The sequence below is a fragment of the Pogoniulus pusillus genome, chromosome 25 (assembly GCF_015220805.1).
Source record: "Pogoniulus pusillus isolate bPogPus1 chromosome 25, bPogPus1.pri, whole genome shotgun sequence".
NCBI classification, from domain to species: Eukaryota; Metazoa; Chordata; class Aves; order Piciformes; family Lybiidae; genus Pogoniulus; species Pogoniulus pusillus.
Window position 1 is genome coordinate 4,794,806 of NC_087288.1, and position 26,258 is coordinate 4,821,063.

The 26,258-nt window shown below is 41.9% G+C and overlaps 1 protein-coding gene across 1 annotated transcript in view; it reads left to right on the forward strand.

Annotated features, from left to right (window-relative positions):
- The window catches only part of MEI4 (meiotic double-stranded break formation protein 4), a 54,861-nt gene that overhangs the window by 20,014 nt on the left and 8,589 nt on the right, over window positions 1–26,258 (forward strand). The window contains exon 3 of the mRNA XM_064164048.1: window positions 6,527–6,658. Within this exon, the coding sequence (XP_064020118.1) occupies window positions 6,527–6,658 (132 nt within the window). The remainder of the gene's footprint in view (window positions 1–6,526; window positions 6,659–26,258) is intronic.

The following is a 26,258-nucleotide window of genomic DNA, read 5'->3' on the forward strand; positions in this document are numbered from 1 at the left end:
GCTGCTGTGGGACTCCCTGGAGCCTTCCTCGGGCTAGACAGCTCCAACTTTCACAGCCTGTCCCCATAAGGGGAGGTTCTTTGGCCCTCTGATCATCATGGCCCTTCTCTGGATCTTCTCCAAAAGATCAATGTCTTTTTTGTGCTAGCGGCACCAGAACTGGTCACAGTACTCCAGGTGAGATCTCAGGAGAATAGAGGGGTAGAATCACCTCCCTTATCCTGCTGCTTACACTTTATGTAATACAACCCAGGACACAGTTCCCTTTGGTACTGCAGGCTCATGGTGAGTTTTTCATCAACTGACACCCCCAAGCCCTTCTCCTCAAGGCTACTCTCAAGCCAGTCCTCACTCAGACTAGGTTTGTGCTTGGAGACATACAGGCTGTGCTTTAAGTTTGGGTTGGGAGATTTTCTTTGGTTGGTTTGTGTTGTTTTGTTGTTTCAGAAACCCAAGTGATGAAGAAAACCTGCCACAGAGACTCTCTACAGGGTCTGTTATTTGTATGTTAGCCCATAAAGCAGCTGTCATTATATGTATTTTGTAACTCAGGGGAATAGAAGGTGTTCAGTATGGGCAATAGGAGATAAGTCTTTATCTTGCTGACTTGAAAGAAAAAAAGATAAGTGAAAAGTTGAGATTCAAAGACTTAGAGGTGATGTTATTTTAAATGTTGAATTTCTAATGTAGCATAAGCTGAAAGTGAAGGCAAAGGCAAAGTTACCTGGGTAGCAGTTTCTCTCATAACATCCAAAGCTTTATAGCAAAGTTAAAAGAAAAGAATAATTAAAGATTTAGAGATAAATTATGCAAAATGCAACTTGAGTTTGCCAGAGGTAAATTGGGAGAGAACAACACAAGAACAATCTTTGTGAAACAAACTGTGTTTACAGATGGGAAATTATCTAGCTGGTGTTCAGTAAAGCATTTGTTCTGGAAGAGGTGCTAGAAAATTATTAATGGAAATGAAAAAGATTTTTTTTAATGCTTTAATCTTTTGTAATTGGATAAGAAAGCAGCTAGAGAAAATAGCAGCAAGCTGTGCTGTATACGGAGGAGAGGAGAAGGGTTTGCATTTGTCAGCCATAGAAAGTTACTTACCTTGCATCACCTTAAATATTAATGGTAGTCCAGTCTCTGCAGATAAGCTGGGTCTTATCTGAGTCTGTCCTCATGTCAGCAATAGCCTGTGCTGGGGAGAAACATGTGCAGGGAAGGAGAGGGTAACCACTTGGGAAATCTGGGAAATTTGCCTCTGCCAGGAGGTTTGGTTGTGTGAAGAAGCATTGAGGGATGGGGGAAAATAGGAAGATGGCTGCACATGCATCTGCCCTTCATATTTTATTGTGGTCTCTAATCTCTTCTCCTCTTTGTCACACTCCTCCTGTCACATTATCAGAATGTTTTTTCAGCTAATGCTCTGCAAAAAAAGTACTGTAATATAAAAAGTACCTTGCAGCAGTGAAGCTAGTAGAGAACATTGAGTTTAGAAGAGTGAAGCATGAGCAGGGTTATGAAGGGGTAAAAGCAAATCAAGGACTTGATGTAGGCTTGAGCAAGGGCTTCATTCACAAAGCAAAGACCTGGAACAATATGTGTGAAATCTTGAGACTTGAAGGTAGGAGAAATGATGCAGCATGAAGAGAAGGACCGATGAATGGCAACCATCAAATTGACAAAGGTAGTGACATGACAGCGAGGCAAGGGGTGCTAATGCTGACTGTATAAATGAGAAACCTTCAATTGGCACTAACTTAGGAGTGGATGTCTGATTGGACTACATGGGCAAAGGGCAAGAGAGGATGTAAATTCAAAGCCAAAAGTAATGTTTTAACAACTCAGAGTCTGAGGATGCCTGTAATAATTATTTGCCTTAGTTGTGTGTGGCCAACTGTGCCAGTCGTTTGGGGAAGAGAGGCATCACTGGCCTTGAGAGCTGTTACCTAGTCAAAGTAAGATGAATTCTAAACAATTCCTAAGTAAAGATTTTGATTCCTGGGGAAACAGTGCTCATTGGAACATGCTGTTTAGCTTGTCAGTCTTTTTTTCCACTACCAAGTTTTGAAACTGATAACCATGTTGGAATCAATTGGGGAAAAAAAGGTAAGGTCAAAAATACCTCCAGTAGGCTTTAAAATCAGTGGCTGGGAATCCAAATTATCATTCTTGAAGCAAGCAGAACAGGGACATCCTGCATTCATTTTGGCAGCAGCCAGGTCAACAATCCACACTGTTGTGCTATCACCACCCTAATGTTATGCTACTGTCACAGCATCGTGCTATTGGTGCAGCATTACTCTCTCTTGATCTGCGTCCTGAGGGACATGGGAAGAGAGCAGAAACTGGGATGTGGGAGGAGAGTTAGGGACAGATGATGCAACTCCTAAACAGTGAACCAGGCTCCATTATTTTCTTTGTTTTGATCATGGGTTTTAGGCAATCTAATTTTGTGACTGCTTTTACTTGGAAAATCCCTGAAGAGCTTAGGTTTTATTTCATCTCCACCATTAGGCAAGCCCAAGGGATGAAAGACAGATTTGTGAGCTGAGGGTAGACTTTTCTCTAATGAAACTGCATACTATTTGAACTATTGTCAAGTTGAGTGTTTGCAGAGCTTAATTAGTAATACCTGAGCATTGCTGTGAAACACAAAGCCTTATTTCTGTTGCTAGTTATAGATTTATTGCTTATGTGCTGTGAATGTGTTCTGTATGCATTTAATGTGTATAGCCTGAGTATTGTATTACCCTTAATTCTTCATTGCCTTCTGTTGTCTTAAGTATGCTAAGAGATCCACTGAAATACAATGTTAAATCCATACTTCTTTAATAAATCAGCAGGTTGGATTCTTTCAGTGGCATCAATATTTAGATCTCAGGTATCATCATTGCAAAACCACACATACAATAGCTTAGATTAGAAGGGACCTTGGAGATCATCTAGTTCCAACCTCTCTCCCATGGCCAGGGACACCTCCCACTAGACCAGATTGCTGAAGGCCTCATCCAGTCTGGCCTTGAACACCTCCAGGGAAGCGTCATCCACAACTTAACTGGGGCAACCTGTTCTGGTGTCTCACCACCCTCACTGTAAAGAATTTCTTCCTAATATCCAGTCTAAATCTGCCTTCCTCAAGCTTCAATCTGTTCCCTCTCCTCCTATCACTACAGGCCCTTGTAAAAAGTCCCTTCCCAGCTTTCTTATGGGGTTCCTTCAGGTACTGGAAGGGTGCTCTAATGTCTCCCTGGTGCCTTCTTTTCTCCAAGCTGAGAAGCCCCAACTCTTGCAGCTTGTGTCTGTAGGGATTTACTTCCCTTGGTAGAGACTTAAAAATTGGAACTCAGCCATTATCTAGTCCTTCAGAATTCCAGCTAACCAGGAGAGGTATCTCAGCTGCTAGCATTAATAGCTACAGAAATATAGTTTTCATTGTTTTGCAGTCTGTCAACAAATCTTACACACAAATAGAAGAGGTCTTAAAAAGGAGCAATTAAAATCACATTTGTATGCAGATACAGATTTAGTGTTTTCTTTGCCAGAGGTAGCATTGAAAAACAGCTCTGGGTTAGAATCATAGAATCAGTCAGGGTTGGAAGGGACCACAAGGATCATCTAGTTCCAACCACCCTGCTGTGGGCAGGGACACCCTACCCTAGATCAGGCTGCACACAGCCTCATCCAGCCTGGCCTTAAACACCTCCAGCCATGGGGCCTCAACCACCTCACTGGGCAACCCATTGCAGCCTCTCACCACTGTCATGCTCAACAACTTCCTCCTCAGATCCAGGCTGAACTTGCCCATCTCCAGATTTGCTCCATTCCCCCCAGTCCTGTCACTACCTGAGAGCCTAAAAAGTCCCTTCCCAGCTTTTTTTGTAGGCTACCTTCAGATACTGGAAGAGGAGTCATTATTTTATTTGGCTGTGTGCATACCCAGTGCAGGGAAGGCAGATACTAATTCATATATCCTCAAAGCACATATAAGTGCATGCATTACATTACCCTGTCACATCATTTCCTTTGTTCAGAAAGCTATTTTTATCTCACCTTCATTCACATTTGATCTTTGTAGGATTTTTGGTGTATACAGTTATGAATTATTTTAACCTTACAGATTTTCAAAGCTATGTGTGTACAATTTAAGAATTCTCTTTAATATGAAGAGTTCACTTTGTGCCTCTGACTGCAGATTTAATTCTGAGTGTAACACTTTTCTATCTTTTATAGCTTTTATATTTGTTTTGGGATTATGTGCTAAAGTGAGATGATTAGCAGCAAAGATTTCTTAAAGTCTGATTGTTATTACTGTTAGGAGATTGTCTCATGTTGGGCGGATGATAACCAAGCTGATCAGACTCCCCAGTGGTAAAAGGCTGGTGGTAAATAGGTGTTGCATCAGCTAGCAGGGCAATTTGATCATCTTTTCAGGCAGAGAGGCAGTAACTAAATGGGAAGCTGCCTAATTAAAAGTTTTACAGCAAAAGTTTTCAGTCCATTGTCGCCTCACCTAGCCCAGAATTACTTGTAACAGTTTGATGAGAAGCTGCTGTGGTAAAGTCAAGGCAAATAACACTGCTTTCCCCTCATCCACTCAGCTGGTAATCTTACTGTAGAAGGCTAACGAGAGGGTTAGGGATGGTTTCCTCCTAATAAATCTGTGCTAGCTGCTGCTGAATTCCCTTCCTGCCTTTTGTGTGTTTGGAAGTGATTTCCAGGAGGATTCATCCAATGCAATCTTGTAAATGGTAGGCAGGTGTTTTTGTTCCTGTATTGATGGGCTTGATGGAGAGAGCTATGAAAATGATCAGAGGGCTGGAGAACCTCTCCTATGAAAAATGGGCTGAGAGAGTTGGGGTTGTTCAGCTTGGAGAAGAGAAGACTCCAGGGGGAGTTTACAGTAGCCTTCCAATACCTTGGAGGGGGTCTTGAAGAATGCTGGGGAGGGACTTTTTACAGGAGTATGTAGCACTGAAAGGAAGGACAATGGTTTTAAACTGGAGAAGGGTAGATTTAGGTTAGACTTTAGGAAGAAGCTCTTTACAGTGAGGGTGGTAGAATACTGCAACAGGTTGCCTAAAGGGGTAGTGTGAGGTGCCATCCATGGAGACATTAAAGGCCAGGCTTGATGGGAGTCTGAACAACCTGATCTAGTTGAGGATCATAGAATCAACCAGGTTGGAAGAGACCTCCAATATCATGTCCCTACTCACTGCAGGGTGGTTGGACCAGATGACCTTTGTGGGTTCCTTCCAACCCAATGCATTCTGTGATTGTGTATCTGTGTGTGTGTGCATAAACACAAGCCAGGTAGAGGAATAAAATCAATTGTTAATAGGATGCAGTGGTCTGCTTTTGAGTGGGTAAGACATGGTAGTTACTGTTGGACATAAGACTTTGGGTCAGAGTAGCCTTTTGTCAGTCAAAAAGACTCATTTACCAAGAGCTACTGAATACCAAAGGATACTGGGTTGTGTTTAATACAAAAGACTGGCAAAATAAACCCCAACCAAATAATTACTAATCTAATTCTCATATAAGACCACTGAATGATTGGTGTGGTTCAGGAGAAATGGCTTGGTTAAAACTTGTGAAATAGCAAAGTAAATTGTTTGAGTTTGAAAATAGTTTATCTTCTATCAGTTAACATTTCATCAAGCTTGGTTTTGATGGCTCTAATGTCAGAAAACTCCAGTGCAACTCTAAGCTTGCTGATGTTTGAATTTCAAGTAATTCATTTGTTCCTTTGCCTGCCTGTAACAAATAGAACTGCTCTTTGTGCAGGATGGTTACCCACTTTCTGTGACAGCAGATGGACATGATGACAGCTAATGCTGAAAAGGTGCTTCCTGGGGAATTTAGGCTTTTGGAAGTGTATGTTCATCTGACAGCTTCTTCTAGTGCTTATCTTTTCAGAAAGGGAAATTTCTAGGTGTCAGAACATAGGCTTATGAGGAAAGGCTGAGAGACCTGGGACTTTTTAGTCTGGAGAAGACTGAGAGGAGATTGAATAAATGATTATAAATATCTGAGGGCTGGGGATCCAGAAGGAAGGGACAGTCTCTACTCACTTGTGCCCTGGGACAGGACAAGGGGCAATGGTGTAAACTATAGCACAGGAAATTCCACTTCAACACGAACTTCTGTACTGTAAGGGTCACAAAACACTGGAACAGACTCCACAGAGAGACTGTGGAGCCTCCTCCTCTGGAGAGTTTCCAGCCCTGTCTGGATGCATTCCTGTGCAACCTGCACTAGATTCTGTGGTCTTGCTCTGGTAGGGGAATTAGAGCCAAAGATCTCCAGAGGTCCCTTCCAACTCCTAACATCCTGTGATCCTGTGATGTGGGTTTCTCAGAGGTTTCTTGTGTGTAATTGAGTGGTGAAATCTCCAAATTTTTTAGTTTGCCTTTTTTCCTTTTCTTTAAAATTCTAATATGTTGCTCCCATTTCTACTTAAGGTAATTTTTGGGGGAAAAAAAAGACAGATGTATTTTGAAAGATGTCATTTACTGTTATTTCTCCTTAGTTTCAGGCACTTCATGCTATATCACACACTCTGATTTTGCTGGGAAGGAATAACATGCTAAGAAGATCTTTAATATCTTTGCTACTACCAGAAGTACGTCAGTTTGCTGAGCAGCTCCTACAAGTTCACCAGGTACTGTCATCATTTTCTTTTGAGAGGGTCAAAGAGTCTTGCTGAGGATTGTTTTGTGTATGTAATAGATCATTCTATTGCATATGCTAGTTTAAGAGACAAAAAAAAGTGAGAACACCTAAATTGAGCAGCAGTTTGTGTCCAGTTCTGAGCCTCTGAGTTCAAGCAGGACCTCAGGGAACTGCTTGAAAGAGTCCAGCACAGAGCACAAAGATGATGAAGGAAGTGGAACATCTCCCTTACGAGGAAAGGCTGAACGAACTGAGTGTCTTTAGCTTGGAAAAGAGGAGCCTGAGGGGGTGAGCTCAGTCATGTTTAAAACAAGTACATGAAGGGCAAGTGTCAGGAGGACAGTCAGGCTCTGCCCTATGATATCCAATGATAGGACAAGGGGCAATGACTGCAAGCTGAAGCAGAGGAGCTTCTGTGTAACCATAAGGAAAAACTTCTTCACTATGAGGGTGGGAGCCTTGGGACAGGCTGCCCAGAGAGATTGTGGAGTTTCCTTCATCTGAGACATTCTGTGGTGGTTGAGGATGTCTTTGATTAAGGCAGAGGGGGTTGGACTAGAATAGAATAGAATCAACCAGGTTGGAAGAGACCTCCAAGATCATCCAGTCCAACCTAGCACCCAGCCCTATCCAGTCAACCAGACCATGGCACTAAGTGCCTCATCCAGGCTTTTCTTGAACACCTCCAGGGACTAGGTGACCTTTGGAGGTCCCTTCCAACCCAAACCATTCTATGATTCTGTATATTGAAAATATGCACCTTTAAAGTTCAAACTTACTTTAGTGAGTTCCTCTTGGAACAAGCTTATCTGTGAGCCACACTTCTAAGGAGCTATCTATGCCTCTAGCTTTATAAAGCTACAAAATTAAGTTGACTGTAGGCAAGTGTATCTAATGAACTACACCAGGAAAGTAGAGAGGTTATTCTGTATTGTTCCCTAAGGGCTAAATCCATTAATCTTAGAATATGACAAATGAATGTGAAATATATGAATAATAGAATTTTGTTTAATATTTTTGGGCTGATATTCCCACATGATAGTACAGAAAATAAAAGTAACTAATGAGAACATAAACCAATTTAACCATCCTGATTTTTCACCCAGTTAAGATGAATTTGGTAGTAAACTCTTGAGCATGTTATTAGTTTGCTTTGATTCTTTTACATATATGAAGTACTTATAATGAAGCTCAAACTTCAGCATTTCACTGACACCAGGACACTGACTTCTAGGCAAAAATATGTTAATATAAACTCATCTGGAATCCTTCCTTTTTACTGCTTTTTGGATATGTACTTTTCATTTTTTATGTGTGATAGGAACCCTTTATGCATCATAAATACAGCTTATGTAAGAATTCAGTATCTGAATCTTATCTTCCTGTGGAATAGAAATCTTCTGATCCTCCCTAGTTTGATTCTTTCTGCAGTGCAGACACAGTTTTTTAGCTACTAAAATTCCAAATGATGCTATGGAAAGTGAACTACTTTTCAGACATTGAGCTCCTCACCATGCTAGCACATATTCCTTTATGATAATTATTTCAAAGACTGAGAACCAGAGATGGAAAGTGCATATTGATTCACTGCCTATTTCTAACCCCCCTAGGGGTTAATTCCAAAACCAGCAACAAAAAAAAAAAGGGAAAAAAAGAAAATTAACAAATGGAAAATTGATTTGAAAATCCAAAAAAGAAGACCTGCTGTGAGGTGTTGTAAAGTCCTGTTACTCAGTAATTGCTGATAGTGTCACGTTGCTTTTTGTACACTAGTTCTCCAGTTTTAAAACTTCAAAAGAAGCTCAACATGAGCCAGCAGTGTGTACTTGCAGCTCAGAAAGTCAACCAGAGCCTGGGCTGCATCAAAAGAAGCGTGGGCAGCAGGGCAAGGGAGGTGATTCTCCCCCTCTACTCAACCCTGGTGAGACCCCACCTGGAGTACTGCAGCCAGTTCTGCAGCCCCTATTACAAGAAAGATGTGGAGATGCTGAAGCATGTCCAGAGAAGGGCCACGAGGATGCTCAGAGGGCTGCAGCAGCTCTGCTATGAGGACAGACTGAAAGAGTTGGGGCTGTTCAGTCTGGAGAAGAGGAGGCTCCCAGGTGACCTCCTTGTGGCCTTCCAGTATCTGAAGAGGGCCTCCAAAAAAGCTGGGGAGGGACTTCTGAGGCTGACAGGGAGTGACAGGACTGGGGGGAATGGAGCAAAGCTGGAGGTGGGTAGGTTCAGCCTGGACATGAGGAGGAAGTTGTTGAGCATGAGAGTGGTGAGAGGCTGGAATGGGTTGCCCAAGGAGATGGTTGAGGCCCCATGGCTGGAGGTGTTTAAGGCCAGGCTGGATGAGGCTGTGTGCAGCCTGCTCTAGGGTAGGGTGTCCCTGGGCATGGCAGGGGGGTTGGAGCTCGATGATGCTTGTGGTCCCTTCCAACCCTGGCTGATTCTATGGTTCTAAATATTTCTGTCACAAAAAGTGTGAACTTAATAGTTATCTGTTGGGTTTTTTTGTTGTTTGGTTAATCAAAGCACCAAGTACATATGTATATAATTCTTATTTGCAAGCATTAAATCCAAATGTGGATGGTGAAGTAAATGATGCAGTTAGACTTTGACACATGATAGAGGGTGGAATTTGTCCTTTTTAGTTTAGCTGTAGATAGTGGACATCTTCTGCTTCTCATAGAAACCAGCCAAGCAGCTAAGGTTAACTTAAACTATTGCCAAGGTGGAGAGAGACCTGTGCAAGGCTGTCTTAAATGTTACATAAGTTCTTAAGAATCAGGCTCACTGGAACAGAATGGTTTTGACTCAAGCCAAAAGCATTAGACTTGTGGTGGAATTTATGTCACCTAATTTCAGATTCCCATGATGCGTCAATCTCATTTGTTTAGTGTCATTTTCCTTATTAGCCAAAGCATTTCTTGTCCAACCTGTTCAACAAACATGTGGACATTGCACTGTGGGACATGGTTTAGTGGCCATGGTGGTCTCAGGTTGATAGTTTGATTTGATTTTAGAGGTATTTTCCAACCAAAACAATTTTGTGTTTGTATGGTTTTATTCGGGATGCACACAGCTATGGAGATTGACCCTGGGGTTGTCCCTAGGATTATAGCTAGTTTTCTTCTGCCTGTGAGGAAGGAAACTAAATTTGATCAGCTGAAATGTAGATATTTATGTTGTAGACATCTAAAGTTAAGGGAGAGCACAGGAAGGCTGGAGAGGGACTTTTCTTAAGGGTGTCTAGTGACAAGACTAGGGGAATAATTGTAAGCTGAAGGATAATAGATTTAAATGGGATCTTAGGAAGAACTTCAGCATGAGGGTGGTGTGACTGTGGAACAGGTTGCCAATAGTGTTTGTGGATGCTCCATGTCCCCATGGAGGTGTTTAAGCCGCCTTGGATGAGGCTTTGAGCAACCAAGTCTCACTCAGAGTTGTCCCTGCCTGTGGCAATGGGATTGTAGTGGACAATTACTGAGGTCCCTTCAAACCTGAGCCTTTCTGTGGTGATTTTATGACCTGAGACAGAGCTGTTGGGCCAGCAAAGGCCTGATCTTCAAGAATAGAAGTGACAAACATATATGTTAGATGTTTTTAACAAGTTATATTTCACTTAGGATAATCAAAAAGTTAACTTAGTTTCCAGGTACATAAACTTTTAGAGTGTACACATTGTTGGCAGAGATTGATGGTGAACTGGGATGTAGAGTGTATATGTTGGAGTTTCTTGTCTCCTGCATTCAGTAGTGGTGTCTGGTGGATATGCATCCAAATGGGAAGCTCTGTAAACCAGCAATCTATATAGGCAATATATTTAGCAAGAAAATAAGGAGGAATATGGATGCAGTATGGGGTTTTGGAGCATTTTTTGTTACCATTCAGCACTCCATAGCAAAGAGTTGTGTCACTGAAATGTCTAACCACAGCAACATCTTTATATGGAAGCAAATGAAGGGCTGAAGTATTTCTGTGGCTGGAGAGCAGATTTTTTTTTTCTAGGAAGCCTGCAAATTAGAGACACTGCAAATGTCAAGATGGACTAGTTCAGTTGGTAATCAATCCATCAGGGGAAATGGAGTTTGCCTGGAGCTGTGTTCAGCTATATTACAGAAGGATTTAAAGTGCTAAGATCTGAGCTATTAATGTCAGGACTTGTCTTCATAAGCCTTTCTCCATGCAGCCATTTTATATCAAGGAGATGCTCTGGGCAGGTATGGTACCAACCACATCCTTTATTCCAACTACAAATGTGTCAGATGTGATGCTGAGCATTCTTCAGATGAGCTCCTCTTTCCAAGAAGTCCTCTTCATTTATGCAAATACATAAAACTATGGTTGTAATAGAGTATTTTTCATGTGTTAGAAAAAAAGCTGCCCTATTTTTCCCAAATATGGTACAAAATGGCTAAAATCATCAATTAGGGGAAAAAAAAAGCTGAGAATATTATGCAGCTAGAAAACCTTGATGTGTTTTACAGCCCAGTGCTGTTCAAGATACTAAAATGGCTATCCAGCATATTTTTGTTTGGGCTTTTTACTAACATATCAGATTCCAAAGACTTCACCCAGGTAAAAGAAAAAGATTGTTGCTATGTAGACCTCATAAAAATAATTAACCTTGCATCTGAACATCTGTTCACCCTTTTAGAGGTGTAAGTTATTATGCCAGTAAGCACAGATTCTGTAACATTTCAAACTGTGAATGGTGAAAGATGCTGCAAAATAGGGTTTTTGGGTAAATGTGAGATTATTGCCCAGGGAGGTGCCATGGTCTGGTTGACTGGATAGGGCTGAGTTCTAGGTTGGACTGGATGATCTTGGGGGTCTCTTCCAACCTGGTTGATTCTATGATTCAATTCCATGTGACTGCCAATGCTATTGGTAACAAAGGAAATAGTCATAGAATGGCTTAGATTGGAGGTGACCTCAGAGATCAGCTACTCCAGACTCCCCAACATGGGCAAGGATGCCTCTCAACTGCTCATGGCCTCATCCAAACTGGCCTTGACCACCCCCAGGGAGGAGGCATCCACAACCTCCCTGGGTAGCCTATTCTAGAGTCTCACCACCCTTGTACTGAAGAGCTTCTTCCTAAGATCCAGTCTAACCCTTCTCTCCATCACCTTAAAACCATTCCCTCCTTTCCTGTTGCAAAGCACTCTTATGAAAAGTCCCTCTGTAGCCTTCCTGACCTTCAGGTATTGAAAGGCAGCTCTAAAGTCCCCCCAGAGTCTTCTCTTCTTCAAGCTGAACAACCCCAGCTCCTTCAGCCTGTCCTCATAATACAGCAGTCAGCAGATCTGCATTTTGTCTTGTGGATACACCTAATTTGGAGATGTGGACTAGGGGAAAACATAAATCTCTCCCCTGAAAGGCAGGAGTGAAAGAATCAGTGGAGACATGGTATATGTCAGAAGAGTGCTAGCTACCTTGGAAGTGTATATTTGCTTTTGCTGCATATGTCATCTCCCTTTACAGATTAGCTGTTAAGATGCATATGTGTCAGACAGGCATGGAAAATGACAGATGGCACATGCAGTTTCTCTCTTCCCTCTCCTGCTATTGCAAAATGATAGTTGTAAGGAGAAAGGAGTGTAGGAGAATTCTTACAGAGCTGAAAGGTAACAGGATTTTGGCTGTACTTAGGTGCTTGGCAAAATTAAGGATGACATGTAATCAGAAAACCTCAGATGTGTTTGGGAATGGAAGCAGCAAATATTGATTACCTGAGCAGAACTCTGTATTGCTGTCAACTAGAGAATTATTACTCTTAATATTGATGAATCATCTCATTCATGGAGATGTAATACTGGAAAGGGGAAAAATGCTTAATTATAGACATCAGAATAGATCATACTTCAATAAATAAATAAGTAATATTTCTGGGAATCTTCTTAGGTCAAATTGTGCACAAAATCCAAGCTTTAAAAAAAAACCCAAAGCAATAGATCAAAACCAGCCAAAAAGACCTAAAGCAAAATGAAACAACCCCCCAAACAAAACAGTTAAAAGCCCCAGACAAAAGACCCCCCAAAAAAACCCAGACAAACAAATAAAAACCCCAAACAAATAAAACCCCCAGACAAACAAATCCCAAACAAACCAACCCACCAAACAACCTGCACAAAGAAAAATGAAACAACAACAACAAAACACAAACTCTGAAACAAGCAGAGTTCATCTTGACGGGGTTTACCTGGTCATTAATAGAGTAGGTTTATGTTTAGGATGAAAGAGATTTGCTGCCTGCATGGGTTTTTTTGGTAGCAGAGGTTAGAGTTGTGTTTTGTATGGCTGAGACATGCAGGAGGTTATGTTTAGTGCTTAGAGCCATAGAATGGCTTAGGTTAGAAAGGACCTTAGAGATCATCTACTCTAACCTCCCTGCCATAGGCAGGGATGCCTTTCAACTAGACTTGGCTGCTCAAAACCTCAAGTTCCATAGCTTATCTTAACTGTAGTCAATATTTTGGGTGACAGCACTCTACCTCACTTCATCTGGCAAGGCAGCAAACTATCAATGCTAAGCCCAGAGGGGAAAATAGATTTCAGTAGTGGTGTCAGGGTTTCTGATAAAGATTTAATTTCAGGAGATAGAATGTGATGAGCTAAAGCTAAACCTGTTTACAGAAGATATCACAGAGCTAGATTTAGGGTTGTCATGCTGAGAGCTGAGGAGTCTGGGGTTTCAGTTTTAGATAGGCACTGATTATGCAGCTTTCTCAATCCACAAATAATGCCATGGAGGTAATGTATTGGTGGCCTTTGGTAAGTGCAGGAATGAGAAGTGAGCTTATCAATGCCTTTGGGACTGGGGCTCTGGAGGTACAGTAATGGGAAGCTGGACTGGATTTCTGGTGAAGGAAGAAGGGAGCTGCAGCTGAGTGTGTTTAGATCTGAATGCCACAAGTTACTGTATTGGTGTTGAAGCAGAGAGCAAGGCTTGGATTTCAAAGCTTTGTGTAGCAGAGAATGCTTTGCTGAAGTTGGAGGTATTCCAGAAAGAGTAGCTGAAGGATCTTGGGCAGGATGTGATTTATATGGCTTGATGAGGCTTAGGATTAAGACATCATTAGTTGCAGTCTTGGACTTGGATGAAATACAGGCAAGCAGATATCTTTGCTGGGCTGAACCACAACTGCAAATGTGCACAGAGTCACAAAATCATTTATGGCAGCACAATTGTGTTCCATATCTCCTAGAATAGCTTTTTTCCTACTCAAGTTCAAGGCCTCAACCCCACCAACCTGGGCAACCCGTTCCAGGGTCTTGGCTACCTTTGCCACAAGGACTCAGCATTGACTTCTGTTCATCTTCTCTGCCAAGCTGCTTTGCAGCTCTCAACCACCAACTACGCATAGCATTATTACTCCCCAGGGCTAAAACTTTACACTTCCCTTTGTGGTAATTCAAGATTCCTCTTGGATAGTTTCTCCAACCTATTGAGGTCTGTGCTCTGATGTGTCCATCACTCTTCCTGCTTTTGTATCATCTCTGGACTTGATAAGATTGAATCATTGAGGTTATCACCTAAAACCTATCACAGTTCTCTTCCCTTTGTCTGGCAGCCCTGGTTACGAGTCAATCCTTGTCTGTCTTTCACAGCCTTTTGGCCCCAGAGTAGCCAGGAGGAGGTAGCACCAGAAATCTGAAGCTAGAGAGGACAAGGAGTTTTTAAGATTGTGAAGTTTCTCATTAAAAATAGGAAGTACTTCAAGCTATTTAGCAAGTTTTTCTCTCCAAAGTAAATGGTGTATGAGCCCATTTGGTATTTCCAAAATGGATAGCAAAATTAGAGTAGTGAGTTGCACTTCAGTCAGGTAAGTGCTGTATGGTTGAAAGGTGTTATTGTACCACCTGCTGAGAACAGAGTGAGCTTTCAGTTGGAATATGTGGAAAGAATACTTTTGTCTCTCAGTAACAAGACAAAAGAAACCATTTTCATGCCACAAATTTCACCCACACTGTAGATCAGGCAAATGATAGTGTTTTGTATCAGAAGGCTTTGGTTTCCTTTTGTAAATTTTGGCAAATGTTAATTATTCAGGCTAAAAAAGATTCTTTTCTATAGGTGTCTGCTTCATTTTGTATGTGCATTTTACTTTGGTTTAGCTTCTCTGAGTGCATGTGTCCAAGTTACAGAGGAAGGCAAAAGTGTCCGTAGCTTTCACAGGAGCTTTGCCTTCAATTCATGGAGTTCTGTGTAATGGCAGGCATTGTAATGTCGTGTCCTGATCAGCCAGGATTGGTATTTGCAGCTGCTTTGAGTAGACTGTTGTAAAAGGACAAAAACATTCCCTCTCTCTAAAAACACAGTTGTGAAGCCAAAGTGATACGTGTGATATGCATGTACAGTAATAGCTGCTAACAACAAAAAGAGTGTTAATTTTTCATTCAGAGCAGAAACTGAATGCTACACATTTTAGGCTCATGAATATAAGAGGAACAAAAAGTTCTGAATAGTGTTTCTTCTACTTCAGCATCACTCATCTTCAACAGAAGCAAATAATGGGACAGCAATGTGCCATTGTGGCCAAAAAGCCAATGGGATCTTGGGGTGCATTAAGAGGAGTGTGGCCAGCAGACTGAAGGAGGTTCTCCTCCACTTCTACTCTGCCCTGGTCAGATCTCACCTGGAATATTGCATTCAGGCTCCCCATTTCAGGAGGGACAGAAACCTACTCAAAAGAGGGCTACAATACGATTAAGGGGCTGGAGCACTGCCTGATGAGGAGAGACTGAGGGACCTGGGGCTTTTTGGTCTGGTGAAGAGAAGATTTAGAGGGAATCTAATCAATGTTTATGAATATATGAGGACTGGGGGTCAAGAGGGAGGGGACAAACTCTTCTCAGTTGTGGTCTGTGATAGGACAAGGGGTAATAAACTACATCACAGGAGATTCCACCTCAACATGAGGTGGAATTGTACTGTAAGAGTCACAGAGCACTGGAACAGGTTGCCCAGAGAGGCTGTGGAGTCTCCTACAGAGAATTTCAAGCCCTGTCTGGATGTGTTCCTGTATGATGTACACTAGATTCTATGTTCCTGCTCTGGCAGCGGGTTGGACATGATGATCTGTGGAGGTCCCTTCCAACCCCTAACATCCTGTGATCCTTCTAAAATAAAGAAAAAAACCTAACAGAACCAAAGAGGAGATGCTCCCATCATTCAAGCTGTAGACATAAGAGAGTTAATTTAGGCTTGGAATGTCACTGAATTGATTTAAAATTGCTATTCCTACTAAAAAGCAGGCACTTTGTAGTACGTTAAGAAACTATCCAAAATAAGTGAGAGAATTAATTGGCAGTAGTAAAGAATATAATGCAGACTTTTGTTTCCACAGTGTTTCATGATTTTGCTAATGTGTCTTTCAACCCACCCATGAGTTCTTTCTTCATGGTGGTTTCTCAAAAACCACTCAGCACAACTTTGTTTAGAAGAAGGCATGCTTTGATTGCACAGAATCACAGAATGTTAAGAGGTGGAAGGGAACTCACAAGGTCATCCAGTCCAATCTCCCTGCCAGAGCAGGATCACCTACAGTATGGGACACAGGAACACATCCAGGTGGGTTTTGAAAGTCTCCAGAGAAGAAGTCTTCACAACCTCTCTGGGCAGCCTGTTCCAGTTCTCTGTGACCCTTACAGTAAAGAAGTTCCCCCTTGTGTTGAGGTGGAACCCCTTTTGACGCAACTTACACCCATTGTTCCTTGTCCTATCCCAGGGAGCAGTGAGCAGAGCCTGTCCCCCCTCTCCTGGGCAGCCTCAGATATTTCTAAACATTTACCAAATCCCCTCTAAGTCTTCTCTTTTCCAGACTAAAAAGTCCCAAGTCTCTCAGCCTCTCCTCATAAGAGAGACATTATGACCCTCTGTAAGGTATTTTTCATCATTTTTTATTGTTTATGAGTACAAACTCTTAAATAATGTTCCCTGCCCATAGCAGTGAGTTTTACTTTAGTTATCTCTCCAACCTGGTGCTCTGAAACAAAGTTCTGTGTCTGTTCTCCTGATTCACAGTGTACCACATTTAGCAAACCTGAAAACACTCTATTTGCATTTTCAATTTTCTTATCAGCCACTTCTGTTATGGTTCTTGTAAGATTGCAACAGTTCCAGTGATACATATTCAGAATCAAATTTAAATGTCTGGTTTAAAGAGAGAAAGACAAACTTTAGCAGTGTAAGTCATCTGTACCATTTTGTGATCCTTTTCATGTCATCCATATTTTCTATCTTATTTCTCTTGAAGGGTTTTAAATTGCAGCTTAAGATATTCAAAGAAGAAATTGAATGGAGATTTTGGAGGGGTTATCTGGATACAGAAAAAATAAGGTAGTTGAGATTGCTTCAGCAATTCAGTCTTATCCCTTCTTAACAGTGTTAAAATGGGGAAAGGACTTTTACATTTTAGTGCAAAACCCCAAAAGATACAGACAAAATAAGCTGTACTAAACACAGAGGAGGTGAAAAATACATAGCATAGTTGCCATGGCAAAGCTTTTCTTCTTTCTAGTGACAGGCAAAGCAACTGGGAGGGCTCTTGCTTTTCCATATGGCCTTGGTACCCCATCATTCTCAGGTCCTCTGGGACACCACCCCAGACACCTTGCTGCCAAGCCTGCAAGCAGCAGGTCTCCCTTTAAGCCAAAGGACCATTTGCTGACTTGGCACCGTGGCATATCTTTTGTCATCCCGAGGTGCTTCCTGATTGATTGTCCTGCCTGAATAGTGAGGGCAAAGGAACCAGAGCAGGGCATTTGAGATATCCTTGCTGGCAATCTTAAAGAGAGTTTGCTGTCACTTTTGCAGCTGTAAGGAATTGTCAGAAGAGCAGATAGCAAACAGTATAACTTTTAACTCTAACAGCAGCACCTCCACTCCTCCACCCAGAAGATTTGGAATTTCCATTTCTTGTATTGTCTTTAAAAATCCATCTCTTGTGGCTGTTTCTTTCTGTTAAGAAGCACTGCAGTATTAGGAAAGAAGGTGGCTTTTTCTCTTAATCACTGTGGTTGCAAAGCCATTTGTGACTGAGGGTGGTTTATGTATGCAGAAGTGATGACTCCCAATGAATACCTGCCCAAGTAAGAGATGGTATAATGTAAACATGGCAAAATCTGTGCACAAGACACCTGTTTTTAGGATTTTGCTCGCAGAGGTAAGATGTCTGTACCCATTTGATCACTAAGACTTTATTTGGAATCATAGAATTGTTTTGCTTGTAAAAGATCTGTAAGATAGAGTCCAACCATCAACCTAACACCACCGTGGCCTTTAAACCATGTCCCAAAGTGCCATGTCCACATGTTTCTTGAACAGCTCCAGGGATGGTGACTTCACCTTCTCCCTGGGCAACCTGTTCCAATGCCTGACCACACTTTCTGTAAAGATTTTGTGCATGCCTGAAAGTACTTTTGTCTTTGTTTTTGGAAAAGTTAACTAATTCTAGTACAGTAGCTGCAGTATTCACTACAGAAGCACAAAATACATCCAGTTGGAAGAGACCTCCAAGATCATTCAGTCCAGTCTTTGACTCAGCACTGAAGGGTCAACACTAAATCATGTCCCTGAGCACCCCTAGGGATGGTGACTCTGCCCTGGGCAGACCTTTCCAATGTTTGATAACCCTTTCAGTGAAGAAATATTTCCTAAACCTTCTCTAGTGCAGCTTGTATCCCTGTCCTGCACTCCTGTTGCTTATCATCAAGGAGAAGAGGCAGCCCCCCTCCTCACTCCAACCTCCCTTCAGGTAGCTGGAGAGACAGGCAATTGGCTGCAGCATGCTAGTAACACCATTAGGACATTCTGATACAGATGGTTAGAATCTAATGCAAATTTGACCATTTTCATAAGGAAATCTGAATATTAAGTGTGAGTAAATTAAAGGGAAGAGAAATGCAATCAAAACATGAACGACCTGTAAGAAGAGTAGCAAAAAGGTAACATTTAAGAGCAATTTTACTGTGAAACCCTGCTTTAGCAAGACTGGGAAAATGTGCTGAGCAGGACAAGAGCTGTCCTATGCTGCTAACTAACCCTTCCACTCTGTCCAAGTGTTGTGGGAAATGACAGAGGAAACAAGTGCTTTCTATGAATTACACTCCCTGCTGAGTCCCAGACTGCTTTTGCTGTGCTTGTTAATCAATGTGAATGTTACACAAGTGATATTGCCGGTAGTACGGTGAAGACTTGAGCGAGCTGTGAAGAACAGCACAATCTGTTAGTCTAAATCACTGATTGGGCTGTGTGTACCCATCATTTCCTGAGAAAATCACTCTCAAGGAAAGTGGGACATCAGAAGCACTGATACACACAGACTCTATTTAAAAGCATGTATGCAAATCTCCATCTTCCCATTTGCAACTCAAAACCAAAGGTATTTCAACCAAGGAAACCATTTGGGTTTATGAACTGCAACTCTACAGGTGAGTTTCACAGGAAAAAAAAACAACAGAAATTTAACTTTATCTTTTCCTGCTTCTCAGAATAGCTCTGTCTGACTCACTGTACCTTACTGCTGTCAAGACTATGCTGAAATGTTCACCTCCTTCCCAACAAGGCACTAGGAGCTTACTAAAAGATTTCACAGTGGGAGCTTGGCATATCCAAGTTGAAGCATTGTGGTATTTTTTCAGTTATGTCCCTCTGGGATATTGCACTTAAGTCTTACAGTACAAAAAAAAAAAATCTGTTGTTTTTTAAAAAAAAATCAAGAATTTACAAGGAAAAAATAAAGGCAACAACAAGAAGAAGAAAACAACAAAATAAAGATTTCATAAAAATCAGATTATTAGCAGATTAGCTTGAAATAGAGCCTAGCAAAAGGGCTTTTTATCTAGGAAAATGAACAGCCTTATCACAAATTGTGCAGTCAAATAATAGGGAACAATTATTAAAAATGCAAACCTGACAAAAGTTGCATAAAGCTGTAAAAAAAGGCAACCAAACCTGCCTGACAGCAAAAGGCTAAACAGTGACAGCGACTCACTAACTCTGAGAAATACACCCTAATTAGAGAATTCAGATAGAATCATAGAATCAAACAGGTTGGAAGAGACCTCCAAGCTCATCCAGTCCAACCTAGCACCCAGCCCTAGCCAACCAACCAGACCATGGCACTAAGTGCCTCATCCAGTCTTGAATACCTCCAGGGATGGTGACTCCACCACCTCCCTGGGCAGCCCATTCCAATGCCAATCATTCTGTGAAGAACTTCCTCCTAATATCCAGCCTAGACCTCCCCCAGCACAAGTTGAGACTGTGTCCCCTTGTTCTATTGCTGGTTGCCTGGGAGAAGAGACCAACCCCACCTGGCTACAGCCTCCCTTCAAGTAGTTGTAGACAGCAATGAGCTCTGCCCTGAGCCTCCTCTTCTGCAGGCTGCACACCCCCAGCTCCCTCAGCCTCTCCTCACAGGGCTGTGCTCCAGGCCTTTCATCAGCTTCGTCACCCTTCTCTGGACATGTTCCAGTATCTCAACATCTCTCTTGTATTGAGGATCCCAGAGCTGGACACAACACTCAATGTGTGACCTGACCAGTGTTAAAGCACATCTAGTGCTCTGTATCAAATATTAGCTACAAGCAGGCACATAAATTAAGAACCAGAAGCAACAGTAAGGTAAGAAATCAGTTATTTTAAGATCCATAATGACATAGCCCTTTATTTTATATGTTTTGTTCCCTGAAGTTTGTGATGAACACTATTATTATTTCTGGGTTGGGTGTGTATCCACCTGCATGAGGTTGACATTTTACAGACCATAAAAACAAAACACAGATCTCCTTTGCTGCTGTATCTTGTGCTTAGAAATCAGTCTGTTCTATGATTTGCCACCAGGGCAGTGGGCTCTTTGATAAGGAATCTCCTTTATGCTGGCACAGTCATGAATTAACTGTAGCACAGTTCTGTCCCTTATGTTCATGCTGACTACTAAAAAAATGCAAAGTTTCCTCTGCAAGAATTGTTATGCTCAGTACAAACTGAAAATATTTCATGGCCTGGACTGCAAATAAGGAGTATGAAAGGAAGTAGACCTTTCTTCTACCCTGGAAAGATCTTAGCTCTAAGAAATTTAATTAAATCACAAAATCACAGTTTACTTTTATACAGTTAATTAATTTCAAAACAGCATGCAGAAGAGGAAAAGTAAAATTTATTACTATAGTTAATCATTTCAGGGACTGTAATTATTTCTCAAACCATATTTGTAAGATGCCAATTTATTTTAAGCCTCACAGTTCACTGTCTGTGTTCCTGGATACAATTGGCAGCTAATAAAACCCATCTATGTTTTATTTATTAACTCAGCAGACAGACTTGCACTTACTAGATTTCACATTAATTGCTACTTATTTCCCTACAGCAATGAAGCCCAGAAGGTCTTTTAGACCTGAATTTGTTTTTTCCAGCTGCAAAGCTTTTTTTTTTAAGTGAACCACTGATGCTTCATCAAAGAAAAAAAACAACAACCAAAAAAACAGCTAATTAAAAAAAATAATTTGCCAAGGAAAGAAAAAGCTCTCATTTCATAAGAGAATTGGTCATTGCTGCTCCTGCAGACCTTTATATACCACAAGGGCAATTAAATTAATATGCTTTGGTTTCAACATAATTAGAAAAATGAAATTAAAAATCAAACTGCACTGCCAACCTAGTTCTAGAGTTACACTGATAGCTGAAGCTCCCTGAAAGTCTCATTGTTTCACCTGATGCGTTTGGCTGCCAGGCCTGGCTATTGTTAATCTTCCTGCTGGAGGAAACAGGAATCAGACAGTGTTTTAGAATCTTAGCTTTAGATTATGGGGTTTTTCTAAGTTATATGTGGGATTTGGAGCTTAGCATGGGCTGACTGAGCTGCTGGAGTGTGTACAGAGAAGGGTAACAAAGCTGATGAAGGCTCTGGGAGCAGGTCTTAGAATCATAGAATCAACCAGGTTGGAAGAGACCTCCAAGATCATCCAGTCCAACCTAGCACCCAGCCCTATCCAGTCAACTAGACCATGGCACTAAGTGCCTCATCCAGGTTTTTTTTTAAACACCTCCAGGGATGGCAACTCCACCACCTCCCTGGGCAGCCCATTCCGATGCCAATCACTCTCTCTGGCAACAACTTCCTCCTAACATCCAGCCTAAAACTCCCCTGGCACAACTTGAGACTGTATCACCTCCTTCTGTTGCTGTTTGCCTGGCAAAAGAGACCAACCCCCACCTGGCTACAGCCTCCCTTCAGGTAGTTGTAGACAGCAATGAGGTCACCCCTGAGACTCCTCCAGGCTGCACACCTCCAGCTCCCTCAGCCTCTCCTCATAGGGCATATGATGAAAAGAAGATAAGCTGAGTATTTTTCCACTCATTATTGTGGAAGGACTAGATGACATTGAAATTTGCAGCTGAAAAAACCCATGCAGGTTGGAAAAGATCTGTAAGACCATCAAGTCCAATAAGAATTCAGATCCTGTGCAAGAACTTTGTAGTTGCTTTCTTTGTATGGATAATCTGTGAAAATTTCTTGTCATATGCATTAATTCTCTTCTTCAGTTTACCTTTTATCTTTGAACTATTGATGTCACTTCAGGTGTGTTTCTGGCTAAGGTAGTGATCTGCAGCTAATGCTGTTCACTTCTCTGAGAAACTGTATCTATATAAATCCTCAAGGTAAGAAGAGTAGATACAGGATGTATCACAGTACTCTGCTTCTGACCTTTATCTTGGAAAATGTTGTCAGAACATGTTGCAATTTGTAGAAGTCCTAAATGTTTGTTTAAAAATTGAAATTGCTCCTTGGAAGCCTTCACTTGGTGTTTCTGAATGCCTCAAAAGCTCTTTCAGTTTATCAGAAGGAGTGTCTGGTGGCAGTAGTGGGAGGATCAAATATGAGTAGTATAACTAACTTACTTGTCAGACTGATCTCTCACCTTCAAATGGTGATTGCTTTTAGAAACAATCACAGAATGTCAGGGGCTGGAAGGAATCTCAAAAGCTGCTCCAGTCCAGCCCCCCTGCCAGAGCAGGATCACATATACCACATCACAGAGGAATACATCCAGACTTAATGATCTTAGAGGTCTTTTTTCAACCAAAACAATTCTATGATTCTGTAAGATCCCTTGGCTTGGTAAGAAACACTTTTCAGAGGAATCACATTCCATGCACCATGCTTAGAGGGGCCATTCTTCCTAGCTGTTCCGCTAGTCCAGCCCAGATTGGATCCACCGACATTTCCAACAGCCAGGTGAGAGGATCGAGTCAGAGCAAAGTTTGACAAGATAGCTACCCTCACACTGCAGGCATACCCAATGGCCCTGAGTCATTCCTCTTCTTCTTTATTACTTTTCCCAAGTTTGACTCTAATCCTTTCTTATCTTACAATCCTGCCTTACATTCTAATCCTGTCTAATGTTACAGCAGAACAAAGATGATCTGTACGCCTTCATTCTGATAGGATTTGATTTTGGTTCTTCTCATTTAATAAGTCTGTGATGATGATCTTCTGTCATATTTGTGTTTATTTCCTGCAGCCACCTGAAATACTTTTGAAGAGCTAGGTGGCCTGTGTATTTAGTATGATTACTTAATATGATATTTTAATATCTTTCACAGTGGTTTTAATCCTGCCTAATGAAGTAAGCAATTACATTCAATTGCATTACATTTCCAGCATTGTGTCTGTTTAAAGTAGCAAAGAGAGAAGAGGAATGTTATTGTGTTACTAAAGGCACTGCAGCACTGCTGTGGTCTTGCATACATTGCCTGCTGGTAATGATTAAATTGAATTAAGTGATTGTGAATAGATTTGTGCCTAAAATGAAGCAGCAGGCATTTTGAGCTGTTACTTCTGCTCTACATTCCAGAAGATGATTTTATGTCTTACAATCATAGAATTGTCAGGGCTGGGAGGGACCTCAGGGATAAGCTAGCCATGGGCAGGGACACCTCACACTAGATCACGTTGCACAGAGCCACATCCAGTCTGGACTTAAAAAAAATCCAGGGATGAGGCTTCCACCACCTCCCTGAGCAACCTGTTCCAGTGATTCACCACCCTCATGGTAAAGAACTTCTTCCTAGCATCCAATCTGAATCTACCCATTTCTAGTTTTTGTCAGAGAACTCACATCTGACAGTGCATATTCTTATCCCTTCTGAGTGGCACTGCCCTGCTCTGCTCCACAGAACCCTTGCCCATGGCATGTGAGATGTTTTATGGGGAGAAGAAAAGCACTTTGCACATGACTCACAAGGACCTCGCTGCTGGTTGGTGCCCTCTTTGAACCGCTCTTTAGATCAAGCTTGTGTTTATACTCATAATTCAGTTTGCCTTACATAAAGCAAGTTCAGGTATCTCACAACACTTCTTCAGCATGATCTAGTTAAGCTAGATGGACTTCATTGGTCCTGCTGGGCACACTATTCCTGATCCAGGCCAAGATGCCATTGGCTCTCCTGCCCACCTGGGCACACCGCTGGCTCATGTTCAGCTACTCTCTACCAGCACCCCCAGGTCCCTCTCTGCCTAGCTGCTCTCCAGCCACTTTATCCCCAGCCTGTAGTGCTGCTTGGGGTTGTTGTGGCCAAAATGCAGAACCCTGCACTTGGCCTTGTTCAATCTCATCCCATTAGCTTGTCAAGGTCCCTCTGCAGGGCTCTCCAGAATGGAGTGATAAGTGGCTGCATGTTGCTTGTTTGCCAATTGGGTACACTTAAACCACAAGAAACCATAAACGTTTCCCTGTACAGAATCCTTCCTATACATTTTTTTCATATCCTTCTCTGCTTCAAAAATTCAAAGAAGAAATTGTTTGGCTTCTGACGGTCAATTTATAGTTTAATCCCTTTCAAGTTTATTTTGCTCTTCTGTCTTCTGTGAGGATGCTGCAATTTTCACACCAGCTGAAAAAGATTTGGAGCTTCAAAAGGATGTTTCTAAACGTAACTGTCTTTAGAGTTGCTCCTGGCATAATGAATATTAGAATTGCATATCACTGCTTTCCAGAGCTGGTGCACTCTGACACTCACAAGTTCTAAACTGCTGCTCTGGAGCTCTTAAAAACCTCTTTTTGCACTACTGTACAAACAAATTAAAAATGTGACATTTTCTAGAAGAGTACTCATTACCCTCTTGCTGGGCCAGTTCTGGGCACCTCAATTTAGGAAAGATGTTGAGGTGTTTGAATGTGTCCAGAGAAAGGCACCCAGGCTGGTGAGGGGCCTGGAGCACAGCCCTGTGAGGAGAGGCTGAGGGAGCTGGGGGTGTGCAGCCTGCAGAAGCAGAGGCTCAGGGCAGACCTCATTGCTGTCTGCAACTACCTGAAAGGAGGTTGTTACCAGGTGTGGTTGGTCTCTTCTCCCAGGCACTCAGTGACAGAACAAGAAGACACAGCCTCAAGATGCACCAGGGCAGGTGTAGGCTGGATGTTAGGAAGAAGTTCTTCACAGCAAGAGTGACTGGCATTGGAACGGGCTGCCTGGGAGGTGATGGAGTCACCACCCCTGGAGATGTTTAAGAGGAGGCTGGATGAGGCACTTAGTGCCATGATTTAGTTAATCAGAAGGTTAGATGATAGGTTGGACTCAATAAGTCTTTTCCAACCTGGTCAATTCTGTGATTCTGAAGGTGTTCAAGGCCAGGCTGGATGAATCTTTGAGCAATCTGTTCTAGTGGAAGGTTTCCCTGCTCATAGCAGGGAGAAGATGATCTTTAAGCTGCCTTCCAACCCAAGCCATTTTGTAAATCTACAATTTGAGAGATCCCAGAGAGTACAATGGAAAATTAATAGTAAATGAAGATTTGAAAGAGAAATCCCTAGAGCCATACCTGGTTTGTTTCTCTAAAACCTTAAAAAAAGATCATAGGTAGCAATCTGATCCATTTTATGCTTTGTCAGGCTTTAGTCAAAGGCTAATTTCTCTGATGTCCTGCTCTTGAATGTTCTACTGCTGGCACATCCTTTTTTTTTTTCACAATATAATCTGGAATTCCTATTACTAGATAAGAATAAAATTGCATAAGATGGCTTGGGAATTTCTTGCAATTCCATGTGTCATCTTAAGGGCTGGTAACAGATGACCCTGCTAAATGATATGTGGAAGAGGCATGATGCCTAAATGTCTCAGGGATGAGTCTTCCCCTTGGGTGATAGAATTTGAAATGATTGTCCTCTTTGCTATCAGAGGTATTTTCCAGGGCATGCCAAACAACCATGTCTGGGCAGACATCATTTTTGCAAGAATCTTGCTGTTACTTCTGAAAATCTCTCTAACCCGAGGCTGGCTGAGACATCTAAAGTGTTGCTGGCAATTATTTCGCTCAGGACTGTAGTTCCTGCACATGCTGTTGATTCATTTGTTTCAGGAGTTTAAGCTGATGATCTTTTCCCTGGAATTTAATTTTCTCAAGAGTTAATAACTCATCAACCCTTTCTTCAGGCAGGTTTAGTCTTGGTCTCTAAAGAGAATTCTTGAACCTTTGGAAGCTAATTGAGACAAAAGTGATTGTCACAGTATCACAGAATGTCAGGGGCTGCAAAGGACCTCAAAAGATCATCCAGTCCAACCCCCCTGCAGAGCAGGATCACCTAGACCA